General features: G+C 46.5%; 1 protein-coding gene across 1 annotated transcript in view; it reads right to left on the reverse strand.

Annotated features, from left to right (window-relative positions):
- The window catches only part of MPP4 (MAGUK p55 scaffold protein 4), a 273595-nt gene that overhangs the window by 139640 nt on the left and 118995 nt on the right, over window positions 1–14960 (reverse strand). Inside the window, exons 9-11 of the mRNA XM_078683624.1 lie at window positions 14497–14693; window positions 9269–9333; window positions 7628–7645 (exon numbers count right to left, since the gene is read on the reverse strand). Coding sequence (XP_078539750.1) covers window positions 7628–7645; window positions 9269–9333; window positions 14497–14693 — 280 coding nt within the window. The remainder of the gene's footprint in view (window positions 1–7627; window positions 7646–9268; window positions 9334–14496; window positions 14694–14960) is intronic.

The raw sequence follows: 14960 nt of genomic DNA on the forward strand, positions 1-14960 counted from the left end.
TTAGGAGGAGGAAGACATAAGCCTCCTTAAAGGTGTCAGGTACATAGCCTGGGACAGTGACTCTTTTAAAAGGGACATAGCTGGACTCGGGAAAGCAGTAAAGCCTTCCCTTAGAATCCAAGGGGGGTAACAATCCCTAGAAGAGCCAGATTTCATTTTTGTCAACAGGTCAGAAAATATTTCTTGACTTATTAATCGAATCTGTTCTAGAATGTGGGAGTTCTTGGGTATTGTTGGACACGCATGGCTCGAGCATATGGGGATACTTGCTTTAATATCAATGAAGAAGTTGTTTAGGGAATTACATAGTGTTTGCGAAGGTGTGGATTTGGTGTCACTATGTTGGAGTTAGATAGTTCATTAACTATCGAGAAGATTTCTTTTGATCGATTTGAGGAGGTGACAATTTTTGATGAGAAGTATTCAGCTTTAGTAGCCAGAATAGTTTTGTTTGTAATTTCTGAGTGCTGCTAAATAAATGTTTTTTTCATCAGGCAGGTATTTGCTTCTCCATCTCTTTTCCGCTAGACGCAGAGCTAGTTTTAATTTCTTTAAATCAGGGGAAAACCATCTCTGGCCCTTATGGCGACGTGCTTGATCTACTCTCCTAAGTGAGGCCTGTTTATTGCTAGCTGTCTGAAGCCAGTCCGATAGGTCTTTCCCACTCTGATTGATGGAGGATTGGTTGATGGGCATTGTGTTAGTCAGTGTCTCTAGAAATTGACTTTCATCAATAGTGTTCCAGCTCCTAACCGATCCAATATCAGGTAAGGATGTTTTGGGCCTGGTGATATTATTAATAGCGAATTTGATGAAATGATGATCGGACCATACACAGGGAGTGACCGCTGGATTGGTCATAACCATTTATTTTTTTTACAAAACAATATTAATTGCAGGGTTATGGATAATATATAGTGCTTCATTGAGTATCATACAGTACAGAGTTTCCGGTCAGCGGATGCTTTCTAGTCGTGGTGGACACAGCCATTTAGCCCTCATCCCGGAGGCAGGGCGGCGTAGATTCGCAAATAAGTACTCTCTTCGGGGCGAGCCCGTCTCCACTGTCAACATTCAAAGGTCTCCGCCCTCTGCTTTTATTCGTGTAATGTATTATGCCGCACTGACGGCCCAAAGACATACTTGGTCTACTGCAGGAACACCTAACATTGGCCCTCCCTCCCCCCCCACCCCCCCCCGGTGTATGCGTCTGTGTTCGGTGAAATCCTGTGTGCCTAAGTCGTGGGACTACGGAGCTATTGCGTTTTACTGCGTGCGTGCGTCCTGTGGAAGTGCTGCGGACGTGACCATCGTTGCTGGGGTTGTCGCGTTTTGAGCCTCCTCCCCCTCTTCTTCTATTATTGCGCTATCCCTTAGTGCCTACACTAGCACTTCCCACGCCATTGCTGCATCATGCGCCTTATCATCTGAACTACGGCGAGCCATCTGGTATCGTATCGTGCTCTCCGCAGTCGCCCATTTCAGGAATTCATTCAGCCACCTCCTATGTGTCGGCCCCACCTTTGCTTTCTACCCCTTGGTCAGCTCTCTCTTCGCTATGATTAAGCCCATATCTATAAATTTACTCGACAGTTTGTTTCTCTTTGTGTGAGGGAACCAATGTAAAAGAGTGACTGCGCTGTCATAATGTAATTCCCTGTCTGTGACTGCGTTCAGTGTCTCCTCTATGTCCGTCCAATACTCTTGCAAACAGGGACAACCCCTTAACATATGGACTAGGTCAGCTCCAATTTGGTTGCATCTAGGGCATGCCGCGTCTGGTACGTGAAAGTACTCTGTGATTTTACTCGGGGTGAGGTAAGCTCTGTGGAGGATATAGAGGTGGATCCGTTGGAAGCGCGCGTTCCTAGTGCCCTTCTTGGCTCTGCGCACTAGCTGAGACCATGTCGTGTCTGGGATGTCTAGGTGCAGGTCCGCTTCCCATTTATTCTTAAGTGCTGTAAGTGGCAGTAGGGTTTCTGTGTGCAGTCTGCGATAAAGGCACGTAACGGCTTTGAATGTTCCAGCCGCCATCATGGTATATTGGCACACTAGCGAAGTCGCAGGCTCCAACAGGCCCCCCCCCAGTGCGCCTGTATGGCTCTCACCACTGCCGCATGTAGTAGGTAGTCCCCCCTCGGAAGATCGTACCGTTCTTGTAAGGCCTGGTATGGGGACAACACCCCGTCCTCATAGAGGTCACCTATCATCTGCAGTCCCGCCTCTTCCCAAACATGTAGACCCGACCAGTCTCCGCCATGCGGGAGTGCCGTCACCATGCCCAGCGGGATTTCTGGAGCATATGGGTGACTGGGTCCGGTTCGCTTGTGCGAGCGATTCCAGCACAATCGAAGGGTCCGGTCCTCCTGGGAGAGCCCCCGTAAAAGTAGTTTTTGTTGCAGAGTGATATATGCTAGGACATGGCGGGGTGTGCCGGTCTCCATCCCCTGTTCCGGGCCGCGATATACTCTCGCCACCTCCTGCGTGAAGAACTGCAACTGAGCTGCTAAGTAGTAGAGCTCGAAATCCGGGACAGCTAGGCCCCCCTCATCTTTAGGGCGGGTCAGCGTCGCCAGTGCTATCCTGCGTCTGCCCGTTCCCCATAAAAAGGACACCAGCATTGATTTCAACCGTTTGAAGGTCGTTCCAGGTATCCACACGGGAAGGGTGCGGAAGAAATACAATAGTCGCGGCAGAGCCACCATTTTCAGAAGTGCAATGCGGCCCGCCGTCGAAAGGGGCAGGGTGGCCCAGAAGGACATACAACTCCTCAATGCACGGAAGCAGCGGCCCACGTTACCGTCTAAGAGATCCGCCGGTTCGTGGTAGATATGCACTCCCAGGTAGCTCAGGCAATGGGGTTCCCAGCGAAGGTTCTGGCGGAGTGAAGGGCTTTCCTCTCCCCTCCGCAGCGGGAAGAGACAGGTTTTTGTCCAATTCACCCGCAGCCCCGACACATTACCAAAACGCTCTAGCAGCCTCTCGGCACCCTCTACAGCCTCTTCTGCATTGTCCAGAAAGAGGAGGAGGTCGTCCGCGTATAAAGAGATGTAATGGAGTTCCCCTCCGTGGACAAGCCCGTTGTAATAATCTCCCTTCCTAGCCTTAGCCGCAAGAGGCTCCACCGCAAGCGCAAACAGCAGGGGAGAAAGTGCGCACCCCTGTCTGGTCCCCCGAGTCACTTCGTATTGGTCCGACACTCACGATCCGACCCTAACTCTTGCTCTCGCCGAGGAGTAGAGCACCCTCGTCCATCGTATGTACCCCTCCCCTAGGCCAAATTCCAGCATCACTCTGTATAGGTAATCCCATTCTAGGCTGTCAAAGGCCTTCTCTATGTCGACCGTCAACACCAGGGGGAGTCTCGCCTCAAGGGGCGGAGTGTCCACGAGCCTGAGTATCCTACGAATGTTGTGTGTGGTGTTTCTCGTGGGAATGGAGCCCGATTGGTCTTTATGGACCAGGTCTTGCATATGGGTTATCAGCCTGGTGGCCAGCACCGTACTCAATATTTTGTAGTCAGTCGTCAGCATAGACAATGGTCTGTAGGATGCAGGGTCAGTGCTCTCCCTACGTGGCTTCAATGAAGGAATCATTATGGCCTCGCTCATCGATCGGGGGAGTCTGCCTACCTCCTTGGCCTCGTTATAAATTACCTGGAGTCTCGGGGCTAGTTGGTCTAAGTATCTCCCGTAGAACTCAACGGGCAACCCATCCATCCCCGGTGTTTTATTACGCGCCATTCGCTTCACTGCTCCCCTTATTTCAGCTAAGTCAATCGGGCCTCCCAAGGTGTCAGCCTGTTCTTGCTCCAGGTGCGGGAGCTGCAGGTCGCCCAGAAAGGCGTCCAGCGCCACAGAGTGGTCGCTCAGCTCAGTTCTATACAATCTCTCGTAGTATGACCTGAAACAGTCTAGCATTCCGGATTGTGTAGTATGGGTGCGACCTCCACTACCCTGTATAGCCAGAATTGGCTGACTAGTCCTATTGGGGTTTGCTAGCCAGGCCAAGAGTGTCCCAGTTTTGTCTCCTTCGGCAAGAGTCCTCGTTAAGTACGTTTTATAATCGAAGCTACGAAGGCGCTCCACCGCTACCGCTTCCCGCGCCCCACTGACTTTCTCCTGCAATTCAGGGCGATTGGGTCGTTCCAGTTCCACTTCTCTTAGCGTGCGCTCAGCCTTTTCTAGGTCAACCACTAGCGACTTGCGTACTCCCGCGTATTTCCCAATGCAGTGACCCCTCACCACTATATTAAATGCATCCCACTCTGCAGCTCTGGACGAGGCGGTGCCCTCGTTCTCCGCGAAATACTGGGTGATCCGCTCCCCCAGCTCGGTGCGGAAGGGCGGGTCATCCAGTGTGTCCGGCCGCAGTCACCACGTCGGGATTTTAGGAGGTTCAGTCATCCAATCCAGCGTCAGGAGGAGCGGATTGTGGTCAGACAACGTGCGTGTCAAATATTCAGTCCGAGCCACCACAGTAAATACTGCAGGGGAGCACAAAAAGGAATCTAGGCGTACGTGCAAGTCGTGTAGACTAGAGTAGAATGAGTAATCCCGCTCAGTGGGGTGTTGTGCGCGCTATCAGTCGGTTAGGTCCCATGTGCTCTGCCATTCAGACCTGCACTTCGCTAATCGGTGTGCAGGGGAAGGGTGAAGTGGTGGGTGCGATCTATCTAGGGTAACATCTGCTACGGAGTTGAAGTCCCCTCCCATCAGTACAGGACCTGTGAAGTAGCTGGCTAGCACTTTGGAAAGTCCCGTAAAGTATGTTGCTTGGTCCACATTTGGTGCGTAAATGCTGCAGAGCACTATGTGTCGGCCTCTAAGTAGTCCCTCGACCGCCACATACCTCCCGTCCGGGTCTTCTGTATGCTTAGTCACCTGGAGGGGGACTCCCGCTCTAACCCAGATTAGCACCCCCCTAGCAAATGCAGAGTACGCAGTATAGAATAAGTGGCCCCTCCACCTACGCTGGAGCGCAATTCCCTCTTTGTTGGTTAAATGGGTCTCCTGCAGGAACGCTATATGCACCCCTCTGCGTACCAGGTATGAATGGCTCTGCGTACCAGGTATGAATGGATTTTGTGCCTTCTCGCCATTGTATTCAAGCCCCGCACATTCCAGGACACACATTTCAAAGGACCCGCATTAGCCATTGTCCCAATGGAGATAAAGAGGACCTCCAGCCGTTTGCATCACGATCACAGACATGACCCCGTTCCCTCCCTTCCCCAACCGTCCCCTGACCCTCCCTCCCCAAGCTGCTCCTAGAGTAACCCCAACCTCTCCAGGCCCCCCCACCCCCAGAACAGGACTTAACTTCAAAGGAGTCGCACACATCCAAACAATTGAGCAACGTGCTCTCAAATTCTCTAATACGTAGTCAGAGCTACGTCGGCCTTTTGGGCCTCGGGGTGCGCACGCTAGCCTCCGGAACCCTTAGGTGCTGTTTCCTAGCCCCCCGCCCTACCATGCCCTGCAAGTCCCAGAACATTTCAGTCTTACAGCGGTCTGCTCCGAAGTTCTCAGTAACTGCAGCAAGCCCCCGCTACTCAACCAGGTACCTTGCGGAGGATTCAGCTCTCGATAATTTCTCCCGATGTCTGTGGCGTGACCTTCGGGCCTCTGGCTCCTCCCAGCTCCGAAAGTTCAGTGTCCGAGCCCGTGCCCTGGTCCTCCGAGCCCGAGCCCCTCTCCGAGTGTGTCTACCTGTCTAATTCTCTCACTGTTTGTTTTTTCATGTTGGGTTAGGTACAGGATTGTGCCCTATCTAAATTTGTATGTGTGACCTCCCTGAGGTCAATTGATATCTTATTGATCATAAATTAAAACTTTCTCACCCGGCTGGGTGGAGAATATTGATTATAGTACTGATTCTGGTCTATAATTTTATTGTGTATTCTGCTGATCTATCCTTAGGACCCTTGTTCATTGTTATTAAATGTGACATCTGTTTGCTCAAAGACTGTGGGAACTGTGGCATGCTCTGGTGTGGTCTATAGAGTAGGACGCAGACTAAAGGTGCAAAATGAGATTCTAGTTTAATCACTAGGTTGGTTACTAGCAGGGAAAGATTGGCCGTTGCGGGCACCGGGCAATCCCCCGTCGCACCGCAAGGGTGGGGGCCGGTTTTGTTACAGGGCGGTTTTTGCAGCATAGCTGCAAAATCGGCCGAAAACCGGCCCGGCAAAGAGCTCGGTTGCATCCCTTAATTTTCCCCCCAGGGGCCGGCCGAGCACTTTGCCAGTGCCAGTTTTGGTTCCCAGTCCGGCCCTGTCTACTAGTGGTAAGTCGAGTGACGTTAGTGCTGTGAATTTAAAATCCTGGTGTATTTAAGCTGCTACTCCCCTCCCCCATTTTCCCCTGAGGGTGGTTGGCTTGGAGGATATAGAAGTCACAAGGTAGGGCTGCTAGAATGTCAGGGGAGGAATCCTGTGATAGCCAGGTTTCTATTAACAGTAGAATATCTGGTTTCTCAGTCTCCAATAGGTGATGTATGTCCAGCTGGTGTTTAACCATAGAACAGGTGTGCAGATAGGTAACTGATGGTCTTTTTTTTTTGTTTCTATCCTGGAGATCGGTGCCTCTTACCGGATGGGCAGGGAGACAGATTTCGGGAAAGGAGGATCTTCTTTCCATTATCCTGTTCCGGGCCATGCTAGCATGCGTAAGAGGGTTAACAGCTAGCTTGTTAGAGTGTAGCATTTTTAGTTCGATAGCAGAATAAGTTATGATTTCGGCATAGAGATTTGCCCCTTGCCCCGGTTGGCCGCAGACGGGCGCAGACGGGCTTACATTCGGCACGCCACCGGCGCGTCCCCTGCGCTCCCGCACTGCTACCCGCATTAAAAGCCGTAGTCAGCCTTAGCTCCTCCCCTACTTCTCTGATTGGCGCTCTGGGTAGGCGTTTCCACCAGGAAGTGGGTTGGGCCGGTATCGCAGCAAACGGTGAGTTTCCCAATACAGTTTTTTGAAACGGTGCATAATTTTAATTTTAGCGAATATCACAGAATCAAATAATTTTAAAAAGGCGGCAGTAAACAGGTCAAGCAGGGCAGCGGCACCTTTCTTAGAGTGACCCCTCCCCCGCTGCTACGGGCATTAATAGCCGTAGTCAGCCTTACCTCCTCCCCTCCTCTCTGTTTGGCGCTCTGGGTAGGAGTTTACAACAGGAAGTGGGTCAAGCCGGTATCGCGGCAAACTACAGCGCGGTGAGTTTCCCAATTCAGTTTTTAAAAACAGAGCATCATTTTAGTTTTAGTGAACATCACAGGATCAAATAATTTTAAAAATGCGTCAGTAAACAGTTCAAGCAGGGCAGCGGTACCTTTTTTATGTCCACCTTATTACAAGCACCACCGAATAAAATGCATTTGGAATATGGGAGCTGGTATTTCTGTCACGTTTGAGACGGAGTCACCCATCCACCAAACTCCAAATAAGGCCATATGTAATATCCTCATGTCAGGCTTTTGTTTTGCTTTCATTTACTTGTTTTCATGCTTTATCGAGCGTTCTCAAAATGGCATCAATGTGACACGTGGCACTATGAAAATCACCAACAATACATACTAACTAAGATATTGAGTTTTTAAACTGCAAATAAACTACACACAATTCCTTACCTTCTTCTACAGTAGTCACTGCCACACAACCAACCGAAAGAAGCAAGTAAAAATAAAATGCAGAGGTTTGGATTTTAGAGATAGCCAACAACATATAAGTTAATGGAGTACATTGGAGAAAGCTCCTAAAATATCTGTCTCACCATGGTATATTTCTCAAGAAAGTGTGTTCTAAAATTATTTTAGGATATCAATGTGGCCAGACGGAAAGCACCACTAATTGAAATGAGACCCCTCCTTTCTTCTTTAGCTTAATACTTTCATTTCATGTGTGGTCAAAACTGGATGAGGACTCTACTAGCCAGACATCATCCCTTGAAGTCCCAGCACCTCTGCTTTATTCCAGCTATCTGTTTGTCTATCGACAGTTCATGCGCCTACCTATATGCATGTTTGTCTGTGTATCGTTCCATGCAAGGAGTTTGATAACTTGCTAGCCCAGTGAAAAAACTCTAAACCCACTGGTTTGATACAATTTTTTGAGCCACCAAAAATTGTCTGCTAGGAGGTTGTCATTCATACCCATGTGCTTCTGATGTCCCAGAGAGCTCTTTTTCTGATGGTTTGTTCAATAACATCTAAGAAAGTAGACTTTAAAACGTTTATGCTTTGTAACCTAAGAGTATGGGGAGGCTGGTTCAAAAAAGTGATCAAAACTCATATTTTTGTATTTCATTCTCCCTGTCTATCCCTCTATCTACCTATCCATTTCACGCTGTCCTGGGCTCATGTCTACAACCTAATACCATCCTGGCTCACATTCCGTCTATCTGAAACTCCTGTGTGGAGCCATCAGCCACTCTGAGGGTTTGCTCAGAAGCTCCTGGTTGGTGAATTCTCCAACATTATTCATACTAGCTATTCCTTTTTTGAGAACTTAAGTAGTAATGAATTTGGCAAAACCTTTTTTATTTGTTGCAGTTGGTCCTGGATAACTGCGCATTAAGGTGCAAGAGTTCAGTGAACATTTTTGTGCACCGAATTAATTTGCCTGTAGTCCCTTGTACCAGTTTTCTGCTTCTGTAAAACTATCGCTAGAAAGCACAAAAGGGTGAAGATCTCCACAGAAGTCTCAGCCTCTCACACCCGTTTCCTATTCCTATTTAAATAATCCTTTTTCATTACTTCATTAAAAAGCACAGCCTTATTTCAGCTCACCTCACTAGAGGCAGGGTCATCCAACACCTCAAGTCCAGGAGGACTGGGTGATGCAAACACCACGTTGAGTCAATCCTTGGCTACTCTTCAATCCAGGATGGCAACTGAAAAGTGACTTGATGTGATGTTTGCACTTTCCCAATGGCAACTAAATATGTATACACATTTTCACACACAGACTTCTAGCTACCGATTCTAGACCTTAATTGACAAGGTGTGAGGAGGTGAAAGACGTCGTAAACTAGTAACTGTCTGTTGAGGCATGTATACTGATCACAAGGCTGCATCAAACACAAACAACCACCCATCCCTGAAGGAAGCTGTCCTTTAACACTTATTCCCTACACAATCCTCATTGCTCAAACTAAACTTTTGATTCCAAGCAATGAACGACCAGGCCAATGATAAAACAGTCTTGTGATTTTACCTTTAAGGGAAGGATCATAAAGGTTAGACAGTAAACCCTTTAATTCAGTCACTTACATATTGTTGACTTCAGGCTGGCATGGGGCTGGAAAGGCTGTGACCACCAAAATTCACGCTGTTTTCTGCAAAATGCAAATGATTATAAAAAGGTAATCTGCATACATTTTTATGTTCGTACTTTAATGTACGAGATATCAAAAATGTGGCAGCTGGTGTCTCCTCTTGGAGCCCTCTGCACATATTTTCAGGAACATCCCAAAAACGCACCTTCCGAATAAACATTAATCACTGTGAATGTGTTGATCCAGTGGCCAACAAGGGCATTCATCACCTCTGAAAGAACTGTAGGAAAGGGCAGAGTCGCCACTCTCCCACCTGGCCTAAGAGGCAGTGACTGCCATTAAATTCTCCCGATTGCACTCGTTCCAAGCATGCCCACATTTAGGGGTAGATTTACAAGGCCCCTGTACGTCACTTTTCGTGACGTACTGGGGCGCAGGGAGCTCCCCCATATTTACAAGGAGAGGAAAAGCCACCCTGCATGACTTTTCCTCTCCTTGTAAATACAGCCCATTCACACGCAGCACTTTGTGTTGAAGGGGCGTTCCATGGGTGTTGCTGTGGGTGTTCCCATGCAACACCCATGGAACAAAACACATCTCCAGATCCACGAGAAATCCTAAATCTGGAGATGCGTCAGAATGCTACGCCACCCTAGAAGCGCAACGAGGAGAAATGTTTTCATTTCTCCTCGTTTTTTCCTCTTTCAATGCGTGCTGCATTCTACAGCACGCATTGAAAGAGGGAAAAGCCTTTAGTGATTGTTTTTGTGCAGGGAGGTGCCCCTTCCTGCACAAAAACAATCTCCCCATGGCGCAGGCATCCTTGCACCATGGTGCAAGGGTGCCTGCGCCGGCGCTTGGCAGCTGTTTGTGCGCCAGCGCTGGGGAGAGCCCAGGAATGCAACATATTCTTGTAAATATATCACATTTCTGTGCTCTAGAAAGTGCCGCAGCGTGGCGCAGCCAAAGGGCTTGCGGTGCCACGCTGTGGCACTTTCTTGTAGATCCGCCCCTTAGTCTTTTAAAGTGTAAAGTGTTTAATTCTCATATTTTAATTGTAGCAATAATCCCTTAACTGGGCTGAGCAGTGATATGTCATATAAGCTTGGTACCTACGTCAAAGTCATATGGCCAGCATTATTTTTTTTAGGGTCACTCCACATGTCATTTTAACACATGACATTTTACTTCATTTCAGTTTTCTGTTCTTGTTAGCTCATCACACCATGTCAAATGCTTCTCATAATAACGTGTATTAAAATGGCATATACAATAAGAAATGTGGACATTGTTTGGGTGAGATATGCACCTCAAAAAAACAAGGCCCTGTTTATTCACTCATAGATGTGTACTATTCACACAACAGAAAATCTCGAGGTGCCTCTAAACCAAGCGATACAAGTTATAGGGCGTTTGGAACGGCTTCTCGACAGGGGTCACAGTCATACCTCTGTGCAAAAGATCTCACTCCTTGCTGACGCTGGCATAGTTTTGACCCACTGCAGAAAACCAGTGTGCATGTCGCCATCGTGAAGTTTATAATCACTGTGTTGAGAGAGCATTTTCCAGTGTTTAGCAGTTTATCTGTAAGGCATTGATATATGGTTCATTAGTTCTGCATGCTTCAGTCCCAGCCAGAGTTGACGCCTCCCTACGTCATCACTGGAATACTGGACATGGCACCGAGCTGACGAGAATGCTCTGACAATAGGAGAGAAGCGTACATGTGAAGTCAGAGAGAGGCTGCCAGCACAAAGGGGTAGATGTATCAAGATTTCAATTTGCGATTTCTAAATAGCGATTTTTAGCAAAACGCTATTTAGAAATCGCAAAATGGAATGTATGTAGAAAATCGCTTTTTTTAGCGATTTCTTAGTGTTCCTTAATTGCGAATTCGCATTTTGCGAATTCTCAATTAAGGAATAATTTCCAATGCATTCCTATGGGCCAGGAGGCCCACAGGAATGATTGCGAAATAATTCTCAAATTGCGAATTCGCAATTTGCTAATCGCAATTTGAGAATTATTTCAAGGGTGCAGGGGTGTCTCAAAGACACCCTGCTGCACCCCTGAAATGTACATGTGTATGCATATGGCGCACATACATGCCCTATGACATCAACTACAATGTGGTGTTAATTTGCGATTTCTTAATCACAATTCGCAATTTAAAAATGCTACATACATAGCATTTAAGGAATCGCAAATTTGCGATTCCTTAAATGCTATGGCAAAATAAGGAATCGCACATTTTTGCGATACCTTATTTGCGAATTTTTGATGCATGCCAAAACATGCAAAAAGACCGTTTGCGACTCGCAAAGGCCAAAATTCTGCGAATTTCGGCCTTTGCGATTCGCAAAAGGCTTGATACATCTAGGCCAAAGTGAGTTAATCTCCCTTTCGCAGTTTTAAAGTTTCAAATTGAGAGGTGGACCCTGAAATAAGTAGTGTCCAGTTGACCCACCTGGCCGCCCTATTTTTGCCAGCATTGAGGCAATGGCGCCATTTGCCTGACATAGGCAAACGACGTACATGTCGGGCTGGCAAAGAGTTAAGAATGATTGGACTGCACCGGATGCTAATGAGTGAAAAAGACACGATGTGTACTGGTCATCAGAGAGTAGGGGGGAAGGTCCAGATCACTCAAAGGGATAACTTCCACCCAAGTAGTATTTAGTTGCAGAAAGATTCACTATTATTCTAAAAGTAAAACTGTATCAAATAGCAAGTGAGAAATTCTCACAAGGATGTAACACAAAGATCCAATGCTACTTGTTAAACATTGTGCACGAGCCATACATTAGAGGTGCAACAGTTTCACAGGTGTGAGTTGATTCGATTTACGCCCACACGCTTGTTAAACCAGGTCAAGCAGCGATGGAGCCATACAGTTATACAGTAAAAGTTCATCAAAATAGAAATCTTTCACACCCATAATAAGTGTGGATACTGTTTAATCATTATGAAAAGTACAGAACGCGTTGCCAGCCAGGTGCAATTTCCCGTCATTAAAGTTATTTCATGAAGACGTTTTTAGGCACAGACTGGGCAATGACAAAAGGAAAACACAGGGTCTGTAATTCTGCATGCCAGGATACACATCCCATGTTATGCATTACTAGCAGCAGGTGCACAATGGCGCAGGCTGAATGAGCCTCGGAGAGTGAGACCTTATCTTTGGCTTACCATACAGTGTCGTAAGTGTACATGGGAATGACTATCAGCTCTTTTACTGGTGCAGTCTTAATTCGAGTTTGTACGGGAGGGAAGTGTCATATGAGAAGAGTTTCCTCATTTGAAATAAATGTCTAGTTTTCCCGATAGCCATGCAATGTGCAGCTCCGCTGGTGGTTTCACCAAAGCTGACACCAGAATAGAAGAGAAACATGCCCGCCTGCGCGCACGTGCACCCCAAAATCTTGTAGTTTTGTTCCTTTGGTGGGATTGTGCTTACAACTATGACCCTTAATCAACATGGATCTTTACTATAAAGTCTTGTCTAATGAATTAGAGCATAGTGCACAGACTGTACGTCAGGGATTCTGGCTCATGGGTTAGGTCATGTGTTAGGAATGGATAGGAATGCAGAATACCCTTTTGGAAAAGGCAATGCCTGTTGCACAGGGTTATTAGTTGGACATTAAACAGCAAGGGATTTCATTAGAGTCAACTAGCAAAAGGATATTGGCACTATCCCATTTCCTATTTCCATACTTCATTAAAAAGCAAAGCCTTATTTCAGCTCACATCACTAGAGGCAGGGGCATCGAACAAGTCTCCAAATTATCTTTCAATTCTTTTTTATTGATTTTGGTTTAAAACAATTTCAGTAATCACACAGTTGTTCATTTGAGTTAAATGTGCATTGCAAACATTAATAAGTCATGTTTCTCACCAGTCCTTCACAAAATCCCTTTTGACTGTCATCTTAGTTGCATATTTCACATCAGTAACATTTGATCAAAATCACTGTTTTGTACACAAAACGTCCAATCACACAAACTACATATTTTTAAAACTCTGCTCTTTCAGCAAAACCTTTCCACTACTACATTGTATTTTCCTCTGCTGTAGTAGCCACTAAATGCCCTCTCACATCTCGGCTACTGTAACATCCTGTACCTCAGCTACCTCAATGGGCAATATCCTTTAATGCACTTACCATGTTAGACCAAACTGGGGGTGCTCCTTATAGCTCAGTAGATCAATTTCCAGACCTCTTCACAATGCAAGTCCGCTCATTAAATATTATTTAAAGTCAAACCTTTCCAGACAATCTGTGGCCTGCCCCATGTTGCTTGGGTTTATACGAATATTCACAGCTGCTAAATCCTGTCTTCATGGGGCACCTTAATTTGGAATGTCGTGACCTAATCAACACCAGTGTATCGTCCACACAATTTCACAAACAAGTAAACATTCAATTATTATTAAGTATTCTTCTAACCCCTAAGCCTGTTGTTGTCCACTGGTCATATACCAGGTGTCAATATGTATTTTCAACCATCTACATCTATTCCACAGCCACCTTTTCCGGTAGTTTGCATCCTGGGGCTAAGTTTGTTTTTTTATAAATCTAAACTGTCCCTAATAGTTCATGCTTCCTGCTACTGGTTGATAAATGTCAACAATATTCAGGATCGAAATAACAAAATCCACTGGTCTTTCCCCCTACTGCAGTGGCAGGATGTCCATGAAATGAATTGAAGCCTCCATTTCAACTCACTGCATCGCATCAACAGGTCATGTGTTTCATCTCACACAATCAACAGGCAATGAAATACTGACCCTAGAAGCTGACCACAGACGTGTAGGCATTCCAGTGTTCTGATTCCTGGAAAACAAGCCTTGACTTGCAACCAACAGAGACGTTTTAAGGCATGGGCGAAGTAGGCAATTGCCCAGGTAAGGTAAACTTCCTATCACACCTCTTCTATTTCTCTATCACAACATCTTTACCCAGTTTGATCTTAAGGTTTTTGGGGTACTGAACAAGACAGATTTCAACTGCTTTTGTGTTATCCTGTTTCATGTGTACTGGACTTAAAATCGTGAGAACAACGTAATACAATTCCTAGTTCTTCTGAACAGAGTCCCTCAAAATATGTCTTGCTCAGGGCGCCAATAACCCTTAAGATGACACTGGCAACCAATGGTGTATAAGAGGGAATGTAGTGATCGGTTGCAAAGCCGAGCGATGGCATGGACGAATGTTCTTACCTCTTTAGGAGGTGGTTTGATGGTATAAGCCCCGCACAGACGCTGAAGTCGGAAACCTTTCTGGCCTGCCACCATAAGGCGTCATTCTGGTCAACAATTTGCAGGATGTCCCCCTTCTTGAAGGGCAGGCCAGCATCTGCACATGGGATAGAAGGGTCCTGTTGAGGGCAGTAATCTGCCATTGCTCTGACGTAGACCTGATGCACATAAAGAGGGTGGAAAGCGTTTAATGAACAAGTAGCAGTTTAAGTGTTGAGATGTTGCTTCTGGTCAATTTTCTTGTCTCCAAAACACCAAAGTCTGCAGTTCAAACAAAGAAAATTTGCTCAAACACTTTTCTTTCTTTTCCTATAGGTGCTAAAGGACATTCTACATTTCATAATAGGGACTTGATGTCAGAGCATAAGGAAAGCCAAAGTTAAAGGGTCCTTTTGAGCAAGATGTGAAGTCATATCCGAATCTTT

This window comes from Lissotriton helveticus, chromosome 3_1 (genome assembly GCF_964261635.1).
Source record: "Lissotriton helveticus chromosome 3_1, aLisHel1.1, whole genome shotgun sequence".
NCBI lineage: Eukaryota > Metazoa > Chordata > Amphibia > Caudata > Salamandridae > Lissotriton > Lissotriton helveticus.